The sequence below is a fragment of the Eleutherodactylus coqui genome, chromosome 8 (genome assembly GCF_035609145.1).
Source record: "Eleutherodactylus coqui strain aEleCoq1 chromosome 8, aEleCoq1.hap1, whole genome shotgun sequence".
NCBI lineage: Eukaryota > Metazoa > Chordata > Amphibia > Anura > Eleutherodactylidae > Eleutherodactylus > Eleutherodactylus coqui.
In genome coordinates, this window is record NC_089844.1 from 62923158 (window position 1) to 62945385 (window position 22228).

At 41.4% G+C, this 22228-nt stretch overlaps 1 protein-coding gene across 1 annotated transcript in view; it reads right to left on the reverse strand.

The window, feature by feature from the left end:
* Positions 1-1095: 1095 nt before the first annotated feature.
* The window catches only part of COL6A1 (collagen type VI alpha 1 chain), a 45879-nt gene continuing 24746 nt past the window's right edge, over positions 1096-22228 (reverse strand). Inside the window, exons 20-35 of the mRNA XM_066575735.1 lie at positions 22086-22148; positions 15139-15201; positions 12811-12873; positions 10798-10848; positions 9828-9863; positions 9655-9717; positions 9112-9177; positions 8939-8974; positions 8551-8587; positions 6388-6396; positions 5871-6004; positions 5306-5415; positions 4652-4835; positions 4401-4575; positions 4276-4305; positions 1096-4083 (exon numbers count right to left, since the gene is read on the reverse strand). Of these exons, the coding sequence (XP_066431832.1) occupies positions 3473-4083; positions 4276-4305; positions 4401-4575; positions 4652-4835; positions 5306-5415; positions 5871-6004; positions 6388-6396; positions 8551-8587; positions 8939-8974; positions 9112-9177; positions 9655-9717; positions 9828-9863; positions 10798-10848; positions 12811-12873; positions 15139-15201; positions 22086-22148 (1731 nt within the window). The 3' untranslated portion in view covers positions 1096-3472. The remainder of the gene's footprint in view (positions 4084-4275; positions 4306-4400; positions 4576-4651; positions 4836-5305; positions 5416-5870; positions 6005-6387; positions 6397-8550; positions 8588-8938; positions 8975-9111; positions 9178-9654; positions 9718-9827; positions 9864-10797; positions 10849-12810; positions 12874-15138; positions 15202-22085; positions 22149-22228) is intronic.

The window sequence follows — 22228 nt, forward strand, 5'->3', positions numbered from 1 at the left end:
AAGATAGGTATGGAACTATCTTACAGCTTGGATACAGCAGCCAGTGAAATAGACTTCTGTGGGAGCCTATGGGAGGTGCCGAAAAAGGGGGTTGGAGGGAGTTTAGCAGAGGCTCTCCTAACTCCCCCCCCCCCCCCCCCGTCCGCCCCTTGCCGGCTGTTGGCAAAGTGAGGTGGTGGGATTGGGCAGGAGATTACCACGCTAGCTCCCGACCCATCCTGCCCCCTCCCTTTGCTCACAAGGGGCAGAGAGGGAGCAGGAAGGGGGAAGAGAGTCTAGCAGAGCTAAACTCTTTCTCTCTGCCCGATGGTATTCCGAGCTCACTGTATACTCGCCACACCTGGGCCATCTGAATGGGCATATAAACGGGAAATGCAGCCATGATTTGGTCATGGCGGCATCTCGCTTGTACGATTTTCTGCCACATTGTGGCCGCGCTGTGGTTAGATATCGCAGCACCTATGTGAAGGAGCCCCAAAACTGCATCATTTACTACAATAATAAAACAGTAATAAATCAATAAGCCTTAATTAATGCTTATGGAGTAATTACTTCTTCATTAAAAAAAAAAAATAGCACTTTTAATGAAATTGTGAGATGTCATGATAACTTCTGAGAGCTCACGATCCGAGATTCAAGATGAGGGGGAAAGTGCCTAATTGGACACGGGGCATACCGAGAGTCAAAAACTGGAAGTGCCAAGCCAACTTGACCAGGAAAGTCGGTGAAATTACAGGGCAGTATGTGTCCTTTTTCAAGGGGTCCCAATTAGTTTAAAGGTTATTCAGGGCAGAGCAGGTAAGTTTTAATATAAAACTATAGGTGGCTTTAGCTGAAAAGTCTTCTTTAATTTAGAATGTAATTAAAGCTAGATTTGTCCATGTACATGTTCTGTGGACCAAAATCCCACCATTCCGCCATTGGTTACATCCATGGCTGCAATTTATTTTTCTGTTTAGTGCAGTATGCAAAGTAATTCCAGACACTAGAGACCACACACAGCTGTTCTGCCAAGAACCTATACAAGCATGTAATCATTAGCTGCATACTCCTCACTAATTACATACGTGCAATAACTCAGAATGAAGACACAACGGTTGTAAAACACTTTATTCAGAGACCAAAGTAAGCAGAGACTGAAATGTACATGGGTCTTGGAACAACACAGTGCAGTTCAATAACCCCCATAGCAAGTGTCACAGCCAACAGCATAATGGTCAAGAGATATCACGTCCTTCATTTCCCTGAATATAGCACCAATATGAAGGAAATATTTTAACCCTTCATGTTCAGGGTGATTGTATCAGACTCGGAATTACATTTAAGACTGCACTGAGAACAAATGGGTTTCTGTAATTCCTTGTTAGGTAGAAATAAGACAATATGGCCCCTCTGACACTTGTTTTGCTCTGCTTACTTTTGCAAAAGTAAAATGAAGGAAACATTAAAATAATATCCGGGTTTATAGCAACAAAATTAAACTCATATTCCACTTTTTTTAAATCCCATCAATATATGAGTCTTATATGACTTTTGAGTTTCTTCTAACCCACAAATACCAATGGGATGAGTGTAGGAGTGTAACTATAGGGGGGGGAGTTGTATTTGCTGCCATACCAGGACAATGGTGCCTAAGATGGTCCACTGGCACCTCGGCCACTTAAAATGGCATCTGTACTATAAATGGGACATGATGGTTGGAGGTCCTATTAGAAATTCAGCATCAGGGCCAAAAATGTTAAGTTCGGTCTCTCGATGAGTGGGATTTTGAACAATGAAAGAGTTTCTGAACAGACTGCCAGATTGTGAAGAAGACAATTACACTCAGGAGTAAAGATTAAAGGGATGCAGTACATGAAATTAAATCTACACAATCTTCTTTGGTTTTATACAGAACTTAGTAAATAAAATATAATTTTTTTTGGGGGGGGGGCGGTTTGTAATTAATTGTCATTCTTTCTATTTTTTTTTATGTCAACTAACGTGCTTCCACTTTCACAAACTTTTATCTAGTGTTATTACAGTTCTTCATCTTCCATCTAACCATCTTACAAGCTAAATAGTCATTCTTTTAAAATTAATTATGGACATCTATACGCAGAGATGATCTTAGGAATTAAGCATTTAGGATCAGTATGGATTAGTCACATATGATCCCACAGACTGATTGGCTTACCAAACGGCCATATGCATAGGCGACAGATGCATTTTACAACAGTGTCACTTTCCTTTTAAGGCACTCTTTGTGACAAATCTTACAAATGACAGATTATAGTGGTCCTATCTATTTAAAGTAGTATTTGAATTTACAGTGTTTCCAATATCTTAAAGTGATTTTCTGGTTTTGGGACAAAATTCCGTGCTGGGACAGGAGGAGATGAGGGGTTTATTACCTGCAGTTGTTCTTCTCTGCTGCCCCTCCAAGTTGCTGGTTTGAGGCTCCCTTTTGGGCTGTCCAAGATGGCTGCAACAGTTTTTTAACTTAATGTGCACTGCTTTCTGATTGGCCAGTGCTGAGCATGTGTGTAATTCTGGCCAATCAGACAGCAGATACAGCACATTAGTAGTCTAACACTAGTAATGCATTGTGGGGATTAGGTATGCTGAAGATTGCATTGACCACTTTGAATGGCTGAGAATGGGACTTGATGCTAATGGATCAGAGGGATGGCAGAGAAGAATAACTGCAGGCGATATACACCCCACGCCCTCCAATACCGGGTTAGAACTTTGTCCCGAAATCGGAGGGTCACTTTAATTGGAATCTGTAATTTTTTTTCTGCAAGAATTTCAAGAAAAACTTGACTACATTGAAATACTAAAGAATTTAATCATATGGTGATTTTTTTAGGATTGGCATCAAATTCTGTATAGCCTAATCAGACGCTCATAATATAGCTGCATTTTAGCTTCCCTACAATGCAGCTGCAAAACCTAGAACATCTGTAGTTGTACTGAGCCATAGTTAGCTCACCATAGAACTCTACAGTCATGGAAATGTGTTCTGTAAAACCACGGGGATTCAAGTGTTGGAGCTGTAATATGGACGCTAAAATGCGGCCATATTGTGGTTGTGTGAACATATGAATTTACGGCTCATGAAGAGTGCAGACAAATTGCACACATAACCCTTGTTGCACAACTCTCATACCTTTTAAAAGATTGAAACATCAAAAACACCAATACTTTATTAGCATAATACCCTGTAAGCACCCAAGATTGCATTTCACTGGAGTGTTAAAATATATGGGTGCTTCATTCTCCATATCTACAGTGCAAGATGAATCTAAAATATTAAGCTCAAATTGAAAGTGGCATGACGTTTTTTTATTAAACTTTTCTATAAAAGGTATGAGAGCCTGTGATAGGATAGAATGTAAAGTTGTACCCATTCATTATTATCTTAGATCACAGTGCATATGGCCGAGTGGCAATTCAGGCCCATTGTGTCAGGAAGAGTTGGGCTGTAAATTTACTGGGGTTTCAGAGATACCCTGCGGCTCACGGTCTTGTAGAAGACACCTTTAAGTAGAGAGGAGTAATCAGGGATTCTGAACAGGCTTTTGTCACTGAAGACAACTTTAGAATCTGCAGGAGCACCAGTTAGAAGTATACGTAGATTATCCTCCTGGGGGCGACTTCCTATTGACAAAACAGAGATCTCAATTCCTGCAGCCCGGGCATCTTGTACAGCCTTTAGAAGAGAGTCCTCTGCTTGGGTATTGCCATCTGAGAACAACAGTAGCTTCTTGCTTGCTCCAGGTGCTGCATCTTCACGGAAAAGGTCTGTCACTGCACGCAACGCTGCTCCTACATCTGTGCCGCCATTGATGAACTTCATCTTATCTATCGCACTCACAACCTCTGTGTAGTTGGACAGGAACTGTACCTCAACCTGTTGTTCATTTTGGCCACTGTATTGCACCACTGAAAGACGCACAGAGTCGAATCCTGGACTCTGGGCTTGTAGGAAACGTTGTGCCACACGCCGTACAAAGCCTTTGCTCATCTCAAAATTTCGGCTTCCAACACTGGTAGAACTATCCACAAGCAAAGTGATGTCAGCAGGAACCTCAAATTTGACTAGAGAAAAAAGGAAGGAAATGAGTTATCAGGACTTGATCATGATACGGTCAAATGGCTAGAGTGATACGTATCATCTCTGGGAGCATAGTTTGATATTGCTTTCAACAGTAAAAAAGAGTAGACTGGATGAACGTAAAAATATGTCCGATTTTAACCAAAAAGTTTTAAATGAAATGATAAGATACTTACTGGCACAAGTGTAATCTGGACACTTCTTTTCTGTAAGAGGAATAAAGAAAATTGTAGCAAGTGGGTACATCTTCTATAAGCAATTTCTATTAAATGCTATGCAGTTTTAGATGTGTTTGTCTTACCTCTACATATATGAGCAGTTACATTCTGTAGGAAACCATCTTCCAACAGTTCTGTATAGCTTGTCCTTTGTAAAGACAGCCCCTTTGAATATGTTGCTCCACCACAAGCAATATCACCCAGTTGGTCAGGATTGGGAGGGGACTGGAAGATGTCTCCTACTCCAAGAGAAACCACCTGTTGAGTAAAGAAGATATAAGCCAAGTGCCAAGATACGGCATGGAAACTATAAAGAGCACAGATGCTTCCTTACCGGGGTAACCTCACACAGAGTATTGAGTGGTGTTTTGTCTCTCAGGATATCAGAGTGCCCATCCGTTAAAACTAGGGCCACTCTCTTATCAGATTCAAACCGTTTCAGTAGGTTATCTTTTGTAAAAGCAAGTGCCTCTCCTGTCCATGTGCCTCCTGCTATCCATCCCAAGTTCTTAATTGCCCTGGAGAGAAGAAAATGTCGCAAATATGAGATGTTTTTTGTAAAGCAAGAAGTCTTGCGTGTTTTTTGTTGCCATTGCAAGTAAAAAAAAACCCTGACATTTACTGTAATCAAGGTTATGATTAAATTTGTAATTAAATATGTATCCAAGTTAGAGATGAGCGAGCACGCTCGGATAAAGCAGTTACTCGGGCGAGCATCGCTCTTTGAGTAACTGCTTACTGGTCCGAGCAGGCTCCGGGGGGCGGCGGGTGGTAGCGGGGGAGAGAGATCTCTCTCACTCTCCCCCTACCCCCCGCTGCTCCCGCTCACCCCCGCCCCCCGTACCTGCTTGGACCAGTAAGCAGTTACTCGAGAAGAGCGATGCTCGCTTGAGTAACTGCTTTATCCGAGCGTGCTCGCTCATCTCTAATCCTAGTTTCATGGCTTTATACTGACTGTCTAGATTTTTTTATGCTAAGTGTCACTCACTCCTTCAACTGGCCGATGGTGTTGATATTGGGATCTCCCATGGCCACGGATTCCTGAGTATTCCCATGACTGTACTGTACCACTCCAACTCGAGATTTCCCAGTGTTAAACTGAAATCCGAAAAAAAAAAGAGAATATTGACACTGTCGGCTATGTAAACACTACACAATGAGCATATGAAATGTACAAAAAGTCTGTACATTAGGTAATAGTGAAAATATGGGAATTTTAATAGTCTAGTATATCTTAGTCAGAGCACGGAAAGACTAATTCTGTTAACTACACTGGTAGAAAAATAAGTAGACATGGAACATAAACTCTTTAACAGGGAGTTTTCCATAGTGATTCTAATTTTACTTTCCACAGGGATTCCAATTTGAAGGACCTCGAAAAAGCCACAAATGGAGTTTGAGGCAAATTTTATAAAGATGTCGTTGTGTTAAGTTGGATAGCTATGAAAAAAAAAGCAAAGCATCACCATTAACTTCCTGTATAGTCAATGTATATTGTAGTAAGTGTTTAACAAATAAGGCTTCCCTGAAGGCAAAGTTCTGTGTTTTCTAACCTGGACATGTTCATCTCTGCTCAGTCGATCGATGACCTTTATGATAAATTCTTTGGCTATCTGGAAGTTAGAGCTTCCAATACTCTCAGAACTGTCGACAACGAAGAGAACATCAATGGGACCACAGGTGCATTCTGCAGGAGACATTTGGACAACATTAACATTATCAAAACTGTAAAGTGTGATAAGTCAATGAATGATGGAAAGCTATCGACAGCTACAGGCACTTCCTATACTAGATGATGGGCATCAAGTGTAAAGTTGCTTAGGAGAAAGGATTGTCTCTCAACCAGAAATATCAAACACTGATAATGAAAAGTACAATGCCAATGCATAAGAGAAGAGCAGGGTAACATATCTAGCCAGAAGGATAGATCATGCATATGGAAAGTAATTTGAACTTTTAGATGTTAGTACTAGTTGCCCACATCTGGGAATATAGAAAGACAGATATGGTTGAGCTTAGAGGAAAAAATTAGATATAGATGCACAAACACAAATGTTAATGCATACTTACCACAGCAAGCTGAAAATGAAAAAAAGTTAGAAGGCAATGAGAATCAGCTTGTCAAAAACAACTTCAACATCAAAGATCCAGATGATAATAAACAGGCCCGCTATCACAGAGACATGAAGTAAGCACAGCTACATAAGGAGCTTGACTCTTTGCACTTTTGAAAGACAGTTTTTACTGAGAACACACAACATCAGAGGGAAAGAATAAACATCTGAGGAACATTATGTAAAGTCAAAGAACCCTAAACATGTCTTTTTCAACTCAATATGTCAAGTGTAATTTCGATGAGGACTTCTCTATTTTTCTGAAACATGCCATTAGTTTTTAGAGATTAGCAATATGCTTTCTGGATGCCTCTAGATAATGATAGGTTGCGTCTTTTATTTGGCATACTGACCTGTTGTCTACTTAAACCTTAGAGTGATCACTGGTTTTAGCAAACTCCTGATCAGTCACTCAACCCTATGGCCTGGAGATCTCAGAGTTAAAGGTCCAAGATGGGAATACTCTCCTATATGCTACAGCCAGGGTGGCCAGCACTTAAAGAAACAGCCAAGTCGGCTATCTTATGTGGTTTCCATAACTTCCATAGAAGTAAATGTGAGTTCCAGGAACAGCATAAAGCAGTAGACTATGCTGTTTTGATATTTTGAGAGTTACGGAAACAATGTAGCTCACTGTGCTATGTTGTTTCCAGAACTTCAATTTACTTCTATGGGAATTACAAAAAGGCATAAGACAACCCTGTGGGCTGTTTCTGCAACTCCCAACTATCCCCAGCCGCTGAATAAAGTCAGTCCACAAGTGGTTGGGCTTCATTTTTGAAATAGGTGAGCATTCCGAAGACGGGACCCACATCTCTTAACTTGTATGGCGTATCCTAAGCATATGCCATAAGACTCTATAGATAGGAATACCCTTTTAAAAGCCAAAGAAGCACAGTACTTGAGTGTATGTTGAGGACTTTTATTTTTGCAATTGGTTTGGCTGTCAACTCACTAATCTGCATCAAATGTCTGAAAACCAGAAGGTTACTATTGCTTGCTGTGCAGAATATTTTAGGGCATGACCAGTAAGCCATAAGTAAATAAGTGCACAAAGCAATACAAATACAGACCAAAAAACTATTAAATAAATAGCATATGCTATTTTATAACAAACTTAAGTCCTTCAAGACTAGTTTGTAAAGCCAATAGTAACTTTTTAAGATCTAGCAATTTAAAAAAGACTTTTCTATTTTTTTGGTTTATGGAAGTGTTTGGTGCTCAGATGGTTTCTATACCACAAATTAGGCATACAGCAACCCTAGCCAGAGATGTGTACTTGGTGGAGTTGGCATTTGCAGCTTTTATAGCCAACCATGGGCTAAGTAAGCAGCTGAAATAATCATGTCATTGATTAAATAGCCACACATGTCAAGTAGAGCCAGGACTCTTTTCAAGCTGCCAGGTCTAGTGTGCATGGGAAGCAACTGGTTTATATCAAAAAACGTGTGCATTAGATTTTTTTTTCTTTTATAGGAGATGTATAAAGTCCTCACAAAAAGACCTTCAGTATTAGTGTTGAGTGAGCCAAACCAGGAGAACCCTGTTTCAAGTTGAACTTTGCTAAAAGTTCAGTTTGGCCCTACTCCAAACCAAGCTTTTAGCAAAGTTCTACCCAAAACAGGGGTCTACTGGTTCAGTTTGCTCAATGCTAGTCCTCAACACTGGTGTATAAGAGCCATAAGAGCCCGATATAACAATCTGTGTTAGGCAGTGTTATACACCAGTTTTAGGTGTTTCGGTGAACTTCAGGTTTGGTTTGAACTAATTTGGACTGAATCCGCGAATCGGCTAAACCAAACTTTTCAAAAGTTTACTCATCACTGCTAAGCTAAATAACTTTTATTAACGAGTGCAGTACTTTTTCTACTGCTTTTAGAACACTATGCTTTATTCCATTTGAAGCAACATGACAGCTCCACTCATATATTCAATTTCTGAATAGCAGACGGCCTACAATAAGCACACACTATAGATTTGGGAGACATAACTCCCATGCTTGTTGAATTACAATTTTATGGCTTCATCAGAGCCATAGTTTTGTAAAAATAGTAATTAATACATTTTTAACTCTGAATTTCACATTAGAGCGTGTAGTTGAAAAACAATTAATACTTACAACACATTTTCATGATAATATCCAGAATTTCACACTCCTGTGGACAGAACAATAAAATGTACTTTCAACTGTAAGTACAGTAAATGGATAAAGCAGGCATCCAATAAAAATCTCTAACTATGGATACCTTCCAGTCTCCAAATTTAGATGCTGTATGAGTCACTTGGAATATATGTTTCATATGTCTTACCATTTTTATGGAATCTCCTAATGCCAGCAACGGGCAAACTACAGTATTTATGCCAAGCCAGAGTTTTTGATGCAAGTTACTGGAAGTTTGGTTACCACAGCCAGTAGTCACAGAATCTGTCTTTACTGGTTAGATCACTGACTAGAAAATGTAGATAAAAGATATAGTGGCAAGGCTGAAAAGTAGGTCATGACTTACATCTGGGCCTGGTGGTCCTGAAGGTCCAGGAGGTCCCTACAAGTGAAGAAAGTTGAAAATATGGAAAACTGAAGAAAAAGCAAACTTATAAAAAGATTTAATATTGTCAATGGGAGCTCAACAACATTAAAAAACTGTGATAAAAAATATTTACGCTAATCTATGTAACTTACCTGTGATCCTTCTGGGCCTCTGTAGCCTTTTGCTCCTTTGGGCCCCAACACCCCAGGTACATTATTCTGAAATTAGAAAATAAATACCATTTTCATAGTGTTCCTCCTAATTACTTTTCCTTAATTATACAATTTAGCAGTTACTGTAAAGGAATTCATCAGATTGAGCCCAGAAAACTGTTCCTTTCCCGCTAAATGGGATGTTTACTATGGATAGAATGGGGAGGGAACACCGGGAAGTAAAAGAAAAGAAGTGGGACAAACATGGTGCAGAAAAGGGAATGGAAAACTTCCAGAACAAAATCAGGATGCCAGTACCAGGTGGTGGCAGTGACCACTAGACTTTTATCTTCACAGCTAGGAGACTTGCTGTTACAGTTTATAGTCAGAATAGTCATTACTACAGTAATTAACTTCTCTACATAAGGAATAAAGGAAATATGTTCTTTTACTGCATACATTTAAGTTCAAGATAACATTCCTTCTAGCAAAATTCTAAGCAGACACCATTTCAGTTATACATTCTTATGTTGTTGTACTCACATCCACACCAGGCTCGCCAGGATCTCCCTCATCTCCTTTAGGTCCAGGATACCCTTTTGTTCCCTACAGAAAATTTAATTACAAATTTGGGTATTAAAAGTTTAAATTTGTGGTATAATCGATAAGGATAAAATAATAAAATCTCAGAGTGACCACTATACCCATTAGCTTACATTTCCGCCACGATCTCCTCGAGCTCCGGGATATCCCTGGAAAAGATAACCTATTATTAACAAAACGATCTATTTCTTATCATTTCATACATTTATAATTCCTTTATGAAAATAAATGTCTTCTTAAAGTTCTTATTTGAAAATTGATTCATAAAGTGTCCAAAGTTTTGCCTAAAGATGAACATAAACTTTAAAAGCGACTCTCCGGTTTCAGGACAAAATTCTGGTGCAGGAGCAGAGGTGAAGGGGGGTATATTACCCGCAGTGGTTTTTTTCCACCATCCTTGTTTTGGGTCATGTTTTTGACCAGCAAAGATTGACAATGCAATCTAATCCCCCTCAGTGCACTGGTAGTGTTAGATTACCTATGCACTTTACTGCTCTCTGACTGGCCAGAGTTGCTCATATGTTCAACACTAGCCAATCAGAGAGTAGTACACAGTGTGTATTAGGTAGTTAGAAAATTGTTGCAACCATCTTCGATGGCTGAAAACAAAGCCCAGAATTGGTGGAACGGAAGGGTGGTAGAGAAGAACTACAGACAATATATCTCTCATCACCTTCTGTCCTAAGACAGAATTTTGTCCCAAAACTGGAGGGTCACTTTAATAGCTGTTTGGCTCACAGGTATTCATCCTTATCTCCCCAAACACATGTATACTTGATTTGGCTGAGGGGAGTAAGCAGCTATCAGACACCTCTGGTAGTGACTCATCTACCTTGAGAGCAAAAGGATCAATCAAGTGGTTTTGATTTTTCTTCTGATATTGGCCAAACAAACCTCAGCCAAACATTCCTGTATACATCATGTGGTTGGCTGGTCCTGTCAAAGTCAGCAGGTTTGGCTAACCCTAGTTTAATGTGTATGGCCACCTTAAGACTAATTAATTTCTAAGTACTCTTGTTGGTGACCTAGCTAGAGAATTCAATCAGTCATCCAAAGATATTGAAGCTCACTGCGAAAACTTACTTGAAAACCAGGAAACCCATCTGTTCCATTTCCTGGGAGGCCATCTTCACCCTATGGACAAAATCTATTAGTGTATGATATATAAATGAATACAATTTAAACCTAAGATGTAGACAATGGATATGACTTTTCCCCTAGCGTTATTTACCTGATATGGTTCGACTCTGGTATGAGGTTCTAGCAATGCTATGATAACACTTGTACCCCAAATGTACAATAATATCTGCATTAACCAGGTGGGTGTCCTTTCTTGGGAAGTAATGCCTTTAGATTTCCAAATTCTCCAGTTCAGTGAACATGGCTATGTGCTTATACACTGAAGGAACGCTGCATTTGGAACAAATAGCGCATGAGATCTTGTGGTTGGTAACGCAGTACCACGTGATGGTTGTGTGAGGATGTGTTCTCAGATAATGTGCTGACCTCTCCCCAGCACGGCAGAAGGCAACATTTGGCAACCATGGGTAAATATGGTGATCTGAGTGGCTTTGACCTCAGACTGATTGTTGGTGCCCAGAGATGTGGTGCCAGTATTTCTGAAACAGTCGCATTTGTTCACGGTTTGCAAACTACGGTATCAAGAGCATACCAAAGCTGGTTGAACCATGGATAGACATCTGACAGATGATCACACAGAGCGTTGGGTGGTATGTCTGGTATTTCAGGAACCATGTGCCCCGATGGACCAACTGACTCAGCAGTACAACAGTGGGGAAGTCAGACATATTTTCACAATGGCCATGCAACGTACCTTGCATCAACTGGGGTTCAAGAGCTGCAGGCTGACAAACGTGCTAATAATGACTTCACATCATCGCCAGCAATACCTTACATAAGCCCAGGAAAGACATCAATGGACCTTCGACACATGGCAGAAGGTTGTCTGGAGTGACGAGTCCCATTGCGTGCTGAACCATAGGGATGACCGAGTCTACATCTGGCATAAAAAGTCTGAAGCTATATCTCATGTGTGCACTACTGGGGTTCATCTGGTCATCAGACCACAATCCTTGAATGGTGAACACTACAGGTTCCTGTAAGCTGATAATCTGCACACAAATCTTCAAAAAGTCTTTAGCAACCACAATCCCATTTCAACAGGATGATGCACCAGATCATCAAGTTCGAATCACTAGGGAGTGGTTGGAGGAATACAACAATGAATTCTCCACACTCTCTTGACCTCCAAAGTTACTGGACTGTAAACCCATTGAACATGTTTGGGATATGCTGGAAAGGGCTGTTAAATCTGCACTCACGTAACCACAAAATATGCACCAACTGACAGAAATACTGCAGCGGGCATGGGATGAGTTGCGTATGGAGGATGTTTGCCACCTTGCAGAATCTGTTCCCCAATGTTTGAAAGCCATGATCACCCCAAAAATGGACCATCCTGTTATTGAGTAGGTGTTCCTAATGCAGTGATCGTTCAGTGTATATGTGATAATTATACTGTACATAGCTAATTACAGAACATAAAGCCTTTATTTTCAAATTTACTTTTTCAATTTCACTTTTCTAAAGGTTACGATTCTCATTCCCTTTTCCGTTTGTTCCGCTGGCCTCAGCCGGCCATGGAGACATTCTTGGAATCTCGCATGCCAAGACTAATGTGCAATCCATAGGCTGCTCAGCCTTGTACTGACAGATGGAAACCATCCGCAACATTCTAGCTTCAATTCCTGGCTGAATGCATTGATCGTTATTTATACATAGATCCCTCTGCTCTTAGATATATACTGCCTTCATGTTTCATGACCGAATAGGAATTAACACAATACGTAAATCGAAACAATCAAGTGATGGTAGACGCACCATCTCTATTATGCAAAGCTGGGGAACCCAACAATGTAAAACCCTCTACAAACATGGACATACTTACACGAAAACTAATACAATTATGATGTATCAAACAAGTCTCTACATTATCTACTTTGTTGCTTAATAGCAACTTAATTACACTCATATACTGCAGAACGAACTCTTTCTTCTTTACAATGACACGCTTACCCTCTCGCCTGCCACTCCTTGCTCTCCGGGTAATCCTTTAGCCCCTCTTGGTCCTTTAGGCCCCTGAAGCAATAAATTCATAAAGCCAAAAATAAGAAGAAATGAAAGGAAAAAGCAGGATTTATTGTTAATGGGAAACAGAGGAGACACAGGAAACAGCTGCAAATGATTGCCGTTTAATACATATGCTGGATAGTCCAGCGGGAATCAAAAGCAGCTCATCAAGTCTCATTCTGGACATTTGTCCCTAAAATCTTGGCTCTGATCGGAAATCACCACTCAGCACAATATGGGAAGACAAAACACGAGCTGCAGAGCTACATATGGCATCAAGAGTTCTTTTTTTTACACCACGGAATCTAGTTGCCTCTTTTACTCAGCAAAATGCAATATAGAAACCATGGGTTTCCAATACTTCCTTTATAGGGTAGACCGTGCCACATGGCAGACACTTGGCGGATGGAGAAAGTGTTCAAAGCAATGCAGACTGTGAAGTCACTAGACACCGGTCACAGCATAACTTTGCTTTGTAGGACTTGCCCTATCTTTCTTGCGCATAGTATTTCTACATGCGAGAAAGATAAGGCAGGACCTATCTAATACGCTCCATAGCAGCGAGCATTTTAGCGCATGCGCCCATTTGCTTAAGCCCTTAAAGGGATTTTCTGAGAATAGACATTGATGGCATATTACAAGACTACTAGGTGGAGATTGCTGAACCTTGGGGCTTCATACACGTGGCTGTATTATGGCTCCACTTTGTACGGGGCAATAATAGTAACTTAGAAGTTCTAATAGGAACTGCTAAGGTGGCACTTGAAGTAAAAGGCAGATGTGAAGAAAATGTCCTTTACACTGAATGCACACCAACTCTACAGCCAGATGTTATTTTAAAATTTATAGTCAAATATAAAATGTATTACAGAAAAGCGTTTTGGCTTGTGGCATTTATGGTGCTTTTTTTTCAAAACGTAGCATGCTCTGGGTATGGTGTTTTTTCTGGACTTTTTCCCATTCACCGCTTTATAGAATGTCAATAGCAGTGCTTTAAAAAAAAAAAAAGTGTCATAAAAAAAGTTTTGTAAGCATTTAAAAATACTGCAAAAATAATGTGTATGAAGGAGAGCTTACAATTCCATGTACTTGAATTAGTAGCCCAATTTATTTAGTACATCATTCATATTATTAAGGGAAAATTAGAGTGACTCTTATCATTTACATAGTAAAACCTAGTAACATAGTTCGTAAGGCTGAATGAAGACAATGTCCATCTAGTCCAGCCTGTTTATCCTCCTATGTTGTTGATCCAGAGGAAGGCAAAAACCCCAAAAGGCAGGAGCCAATTAGCCCTTTTGAGGGAAAATTCCTTCCCGACTCCCTAATGGCAATCAGACTAATCCCTGGATCAACCCCTAATAGTTCCTACCTGCCTGTATACCCGGATTAACAATTAACCTAATATTTATATCCTGTAATATCCTTCCACTCTAGAAAGACATGGATTTTGCCATCAGCACAACTTCAGGCAGAGAGTTACAGTCTCACTGCTCTTACAGTAAAGAACCCTATTCTGTGTTGGCAATGAAACCTGCTTTCTTCTAGACGTAGAGGATGTCCTCTTGTTACAGCTGCAGTCCTGGGTATAAACAGATCATGGGAGAGATCCTTGTATCGTCCCCTCATGTATTTATACATAGTTATGGAGCATATTTTTGTAGTTTTGCTTTTTCGTATATATATTTAACATTTATCTAGTATATATATTCAAAGGATAAAGGTCAGCTGGTGGGGGTCTCACTGCTGAGACTTCCATTGATCCTGAGAATAGGGGTTCCTAGACCCTCTCATCCCATCACTATGGGCACGCTGCACCCATCTGCAGTGAAGTTAGACTGAACGGAGCAGATGTCGCACACTGCACACTGCGGTGCCACTCCATTTATTTCAATGGGGTTGACGGAAATACAGTATCTGTCCCATTGAAAATGAATGGTGTGGTGCATGAGCAACCGCCGCTCCAGTCAATCACCTCCTTACTGCGGGGGAGTGCAGTGAACGCACAGTGAAGAGGAGAGGATGACACAGGCCCACCGATCAGTGGCAAGACCCCCACCGATCAGACTTTTATAACCTATCCTACGGATGGCTGATTAAAGTTAATTCTATCACCACCCCTTTAAATCTGGAGATGTTGCGACTACCCAACTATGCTACACAAATGTAATGTCTATGTTAGACTCATGTTTCCACCATCACACTATAAATTTAATCAATTTTATTGTTACAAATGATGCTATTGTCTGATATAACATTGAATAGTATACACACCTCGGGTCCGCTTGGTCCTTCATCCCCTCTGTATCCTTTTGCTCCTTCTGGACCTGATTCACCCTACAAAGAAATAATGAATTATTAGATAAGACAGTATCATAAAACATAAACCTACAACTTAATAAGAAAGCCTGCAAGTACAAAAATGACTCTGAGAGAATGGAAACCACAAGTCAGGCTGATAAGGATAGGAACATTCTTCTGATTCTCTCAGCTTATCTAACATTTGACAGCACACTCTGAGTGCAGCACATATAGCCAAGAGGAGGAAAGAGCATGATTATACGGGCAAAGTTAGAGAAAGTGTCAAGTAAAAAAATATAACAGAGTCATTTAGAAAATGAACACCCTTGAAAGTCATGAAAGCCGATACAAATCTACATCTCTGGCCCAGATGTTACCTCTCTCCTATCCAGAATCCCAGAATGTCTAACAGCCATATCCTCTCCTTCTCCGAAAACTTCACATGGAAAAAACTGTACTCCTCATTTTTTTCCCACCTCAATCTACACTCCCACTAGACCTATGCATCACTATCAATGGCTTCATACTCTCACCAACTCCACAAGTCCACTGTCTTCCTGTTACATGTGACATTGCCCTCTCCTTTAAACCACACATGCAAGTCCTCGCCACCTCAATCTCAAAAACATCTCTCAAATACAATCTTTCCTCAACCCTGAGTCATCAAAAATGCTAGTGCATGCCCTGATCATCTCCTCTATAGACTACTGCAATATTCTCTTCTCGGGCCTCTCATAGGAACAATGACAGCTCAGCAGTATGTTCAAAACATCCTGCAGCCACCATGTGTTCCTCTCATGACAGGGCTTACAGGCATGGGCATATGTATAGGGGGTGCAGAGGGTGCGGTCACACCTGGGCCCAGCAGCCATAGGGGGCCCATAAAGTCTCTCTTCCCCATATTGCAAACCAATACTATTAATGAAGCTTTATAGTTGGGGGTCCAGTTCCAGATTTTGCACTGGTGACCAGCAGCTTCAAGTTACGCCTCTGCTTCCAGGAGGCATTTTCTGGCAGGATAATACTTGGCTGCACACATAAGGAGGTCACTGAAATGTCTCTACAACATTGTCACACTTCTACATTTATCATCAATAGAACATGTATAGGACCATCTGGGATACCAGCTTTGAAAGCCTACGCGTTTGGATGAACTAGAGGCTCAGTTACAGCAAATGTGTACCATACGGAACCTGTATGCCTCCATGCCCTTCCGTATCACATCTTGTATCCAAGCTAGAGGCAGTACAACAGGGCACTAGAGCCTCCATGCCTGCCTTATCACATCTTGTATCCAAGCTAGAGGCGGTATAACAGGGTACTAGAGCCTCCATGCCCACCCGTATCACATCTTCTATCCAAGCTAGAGGCAGTACAACAGGGTACTAGAGCCTCCATGCCCGCAACTATCACATCTTGTATCCAAGCTAGGAGCGGCCCAACAGGGTACTAGAGCCTCAATGTCCGCAAGTATCACATCTTGTATCCAAGCTAGAGGCGGCCCAACAGCGTACTTGAGCCTTCATGTCCCCCCCCCCCCCCCCGTATCATCACATCTTGTATCCAAGCTAGAGGCAGTACAACAGGGTACTAGAGCCTCCATGCCCGCCCGTATCACATCTTGTATCCAAGCTAGAGGCAGTACAAAAGGGTACTAGAGCCTCCATGCTCACCCGTATCACATCTTGTATCCAAGCTAGAGGTGGTACAACAGGATACTAGAGCCTCCATGCCTGCCCATATCATCTCTTGTATCCAAGCTAGAGGCGGTACAACAGGGTACTAGAGCCTCCATGCCGGGCCATATCACATCTTGTATCCAAGCTAGGGGCAGTACAACAGAGTACTAGAGCCTCACAATAAAGTGTTCAGTTTTCCACAATAAATTCTCCCTTTGCTCTGATATCGTAATCACTGACTTATATCAACATTACAATTGCACACAGAAAGTTTCATTCGATTCCAACAACTTCTTCAAGGGGCCTACAATGATCGTAACTTTGAAGAAAGGCAGAAAAACATCCTGACCTATTAGATCATCAGAGAGCTCTCTGTATTAACATTCAATATATTTATTCACAGTGATTAGGTCCCCTCAAGCTTCCTTTGTCCCATGCAAAAAGCACTGACTTTGATAATCTTTCTGGGAACTGCAGTCCATCCACTTGGACTTAACTATGGGGTTTCCCAAGGCTCAACCAATTCCAACTCTCCAATCTATTTTGTGTGCACTTGGGGCCAAAACTATACACAATTCTCCATAAGGGGTCTAATTTGTATAGAGGACAAACAACTTTCTCATCTGTGACCTTTGATGTGTACTATGATCTTATTTGCTTTAGCAGCAGATAGAAGGCACTGGTTGCTACAGTTAAGTTTACTATTCACTTATATTTCCTTTCCATGTTGGTTTTAACTACTGTATTCCCATTTAGTATGTAGTATAAACATTTGTTTTCTTATCCCATCTGCATAACCACTGTGTGGCATTCCAGAGTATATTTAGTACCTGTCATCAGTGCTTTAATCACCAATTTAATAAGTTTTTGCAGTAATTTTCGTGTCCGCACTTAATTCTCCACCTAGTTCATGATGTCCAGAGTAAAAAATAACTGCTTCACTCATTACTGATTCTAGAAAATGCCTTCCTCCTTGATCAGTGCTTTATAGTATCGCATATATACACTGCCCCTCCAAAAACATTTACAGAAATGTCTGTGAGTGATATAAGCCACACTTTTATACCCTGCCAAACTTGGCATGCAGTTATGCCTCAGGCGGATATGTAAATGACTACAGTTGTAGTCTGATTAGACACCGAGTCTTGCCACTAGAGGCTGTAAAACTGCTTCCCATGTTGCCCTATAAAAAAGCTTTCAGAGACTCCTTTTGTGTAGTGTACCTTTTGTTGAGAGGTCATTGACTGGTAGACATGTTTCTACGAGGCACTCCAAGACATTTTGCCCAGCTAACAGATTTTAAGAGGGGGCGCATCAATGGAATGAGGGCAGCTGGATGGTCATTGCAACGAATTGCTTGCCATCTTGGTTGTTCTGACCATACTTTTAGGAGGCATTGGGAGCAGTGCTTTCATGAGGGCACATACACAGAGAACAGGCTCTGGATGGCCCAGACAGATCACCAGTAGAGAGGATTGTTTAATCTACGATAAGCACTGGCAGATCCAACAGTTTCGTTGTCCACCATCCAGACACAGATGACACTCTGTCTCTGCCTGGAACATTTCCAGGTACTTAACAGAAAGAACTTTGGTGTCACTGCACCCATACATGTCCTCCTATTAACACCCCAAAACTATCGCCTTCATTTGGAATGGCATCATGAACGTGAACAAGAAACCTAGACTGCTATGGACTTCAACCATATCATCTTTAGCTGGGATTCCAGGTTCTGTTTGGGAGCCAATAATGGTTGTGTTGAAGTAAGGAATCCTTGTGGTGAGCGCTTCAATCCTGTCTTAGCTGTGGAGGGACACAGTGCCCCAACTACTGGTGTGATGATCTAGGGAGCCATAGCATAAAACAGTTACCCCTAGCATTGACCCCAATATACTAACAGCTCATTGATATATGATGGGATTCCTGCAGCCACACGTGTTGCCTCTCATGGCATGGCTTCAAACAGGCATTTTTTTCAGCAGGATAATGCTTGGCCACATACAGCAAGGGTTTCTCAGGAATGCCTCTACCAGGTTGCCACACTTCCTTGGCCTGCCTGGTTGGCAAATCTGGCGTCAATTGAGCATTTGTGGGACACGCTCGGATACCAGCATCAGCAGCCTACGAGTGTGCAGGATGTAGAGGCTCAGTTGCAACATCTGTGGGCAAATGTGCCGCAGGATAACATATGGAGTCTGCATACCTCTGTGCCCGACCATGTCTCATGTATCCAGGCTAGAGACGACCCAACTGTGTTGTTTTAGCGACTAAACTAGGTTTAAGTTCACACAGGACTGACTAGTTATCAGTCCCATTTTAATGCCCACATAAAAGTGTCAATAGTTGTCATAGTTTCCCATATAACAGTGCCAACCACTTCCCTCAACCATACAAAGTCTTCTTTGAAAATAGTACAGTTTCAATCCCGGTTGTTTAAAAAATGAAAACTTTGTTTCTGCTGCCCAAGGTTCCTCTCCACCACTTCTCATAATTTAGGTAACTTAATCTAAAAGCCCTGTTCCTCATGTCTCTGCTCATGGTTGGATCAAACACTTAATTCGCCTTATTCGTCCTAAACGCCTACAGTTTGTAAGTCCTTTCTCTAAGACCAGGACAAGAAAAAGGTTTGACATTGGCCAGAACCAGCAGACTAACTGGCCTTAAGCGGAATTACATTGAAATCGATACCAGTTTTTATTAAGACTAAGATCAGAATAATGCACAAACTGGAGAGTGGGAGTGCCATTTGGATAGAAACACATACCCGCTTTGTTATTAGAATGGAAACTCTCCAATTCTTTACTCAGAACACTCTGCAGCCACGTCTTACTTATTTTCTGCTTAATTTCTCCTCCATCTTTGCTACTACATTGTGTAACTGTGAGTGCAGAGATGTTTTGTGCCAATGTTTATGTAAAATGACCTTCACAGCAAAAAAAAAAAATCAAAAGAAGGAAATAATGTCATAGAAAAAGTATTCCTAAAGGCTTATCCACATTTTACAGTAGAGGCGCATAATACACAAGTAAAGAAGCGCCGGAATAGTAGCACGCAGGGCTATAGATGCAGGCAGCGCATGACAGGGTTAACGGGGAGGGTAAGGGTTAATAGAAGAGGAGGCTGCTGCGTAAGAAAAGGGGGAGTAAAGGGGGGGGGGGCTGAAGGAAAGTGTGGGAGTAGCAGGAGGAGGAGTCACTTCCAGTAACGGACGGTGAAGGAGCTGAAGGGAAGAAGACACAGGGCAGAGAGGAAATCCCACCCGCCCGCCTTTATTTATAGTAATCCGGGTTCACGGGTCTAGTTAGTGTGGGGGGCGGGGGGAGTTAGTGAGTTATATTGTCATAGCAGCGGTTTAAAGGGGGGGTCCTTGGAGTCAGCTGTAATGTGGGGTGAAGGCGGGAGCTGATAGCTACCTTCCCCCCCCCCCTTGTTCATAGAGTGTCTGGTGTAGTCTGTCACTTCTCGGCTCTGTCAGGCCGGAGTCCCTGCAGAGATGGTGGGTCTAGCCTCGGAACGGCAAGCGGGTCTCTGAGTCGGGAGGATGGCGACTAGGGGCAACCGGGTATTTTGCCTCCCGAGTCGGCGGTCTTGCGGCGGGGGGCGTTAGCGGGATAGAATTTTGGTCTCCCGAGTCGGATAGATGGAGTGCGGCGGGAGGCAGTACAAAAATTCTTCCCTGTTGGTGAGGCGACAGAGGTAGTTGAGGCTCCAGGGATTTCCCCCCCTTTTTCCTAACAGGGGTTGGTTGGACGGGTTGTTTATTTCATGATGTCTTCTTAAAAATTGTTAAAAATTTTTATAATAAATGGCTGCTGTGGCCAAATTATCCAAAGCTAGAAGTTGTAGCGTGTTTCATAGGTTGGGAAAAGGGGGATTGGGTCAGGTCACAGGGTCAGATCCGTTATACCCGCGTCATACTCTCTTAGAATATGCTAAAGGTTCAGTCTGCCTCACACCACTGGGAATGGAAGGAGCATAAAGGAGATTGAAAAACTGAGTTTCAGAAATGTTTAAATTTGTATTTTTGGAAAAGTAATATGCTACTTATTAAAGTCGAAGTTTAAAGAGACTCTGAGCATAGGGTAGTGCCTGTCACGCTGATTACAGTGATTGTCTGCTGTGTGGATCTGTGCAGTAGTTTTAGAGAACCTTGACTTTTATCAGTAGCAGCAAATGCATAGAAGACTACTAAAAGTAGTCTTGGATATTCATGAGCACCACCCACACTGCTCTCCAGCTACTGGTTGGTATCTGCTTATTACTGTGCATAGAGAAAGTGTTTCCAACCATTGGCTGAAGGACAGAGTGGTTGTGGCTAAGCCTTCAGCCCATGAATATCCACGACTAGTTCTGTGTCTGGCTGCTACTAGTTAAATACAAGTTCCTCCAAAACTACTGCACAGATCCACACAGCAGGCATATAACTGAAATGAGTGTGGCAGACACTAACGTATGTTGCTACCAGTGAGGGCTGCAAAAACATGGTGAGAAAGTCTCTTAAAAGTGAATCTCACACTGTGTCATTTCAGGTCCAACAGTCTGTGGTCATTTATTTCCCAATATGTCTTACACAGATTTGCAGCCGCCGCTTTCTGTCTCTTATCAAAGCTTTTCTTCTCTCTCTACTTTGCCCTGTTCCCTCATACCGACTTCTGTTAAATTGGACTCCAGGCACTTTAAATATGTCAAGTGGGCGGGATCCATCATTAATTGTCAATCAAATCTAATATCATCCATTGACAGTAAGAGGTGGAGACTTTCCACTTGACAGATTTAAAGTGTCGGGAGCCTAATGTAATGGGACCCAGTATGAGGGAACAAAGAGAAAAGAAAAGTTGTGATAGAGTAAATGGAGTTACAGCTGCAATGCTATGCAACCGGCTCTGTCAACCCAATACATGACAGACCCTCTTTCAGCTAAATGACTAAAAGGTGCATTTCATCTACGCAGCTAAATTAAACAAATCAAGACTGAACTACCTTCATAACAACCCGAAATAACTGATCCGACATTCACTCACAAATATTACAACAATGCACTTCTGCTGCATATTCTTTACTTTATGGGTCAACAATCAAGATATGCGCATCTTTACTAATTAGGAATAAACTGCCTCATGTTTAAGCTATTACTGAGAAATAAATATTTAGCATACTCTACAGTATGGACATGATATAAGGTAAAAGATATCCCAGAATACGTTTAATCAATCATATTATGATAAAATCATTGATTCTTACTGGATCACCAGATGGACCAACAGGTCCGTCTCGACCTTGGTCTCCCGCTTGGCCTGGATCTCCCTAGACACAGAATTGAAAAGAAATCACTAAGTGAATGAACACACATCAAAGAAAACAGCAATTTATTTAATGACTTTTCA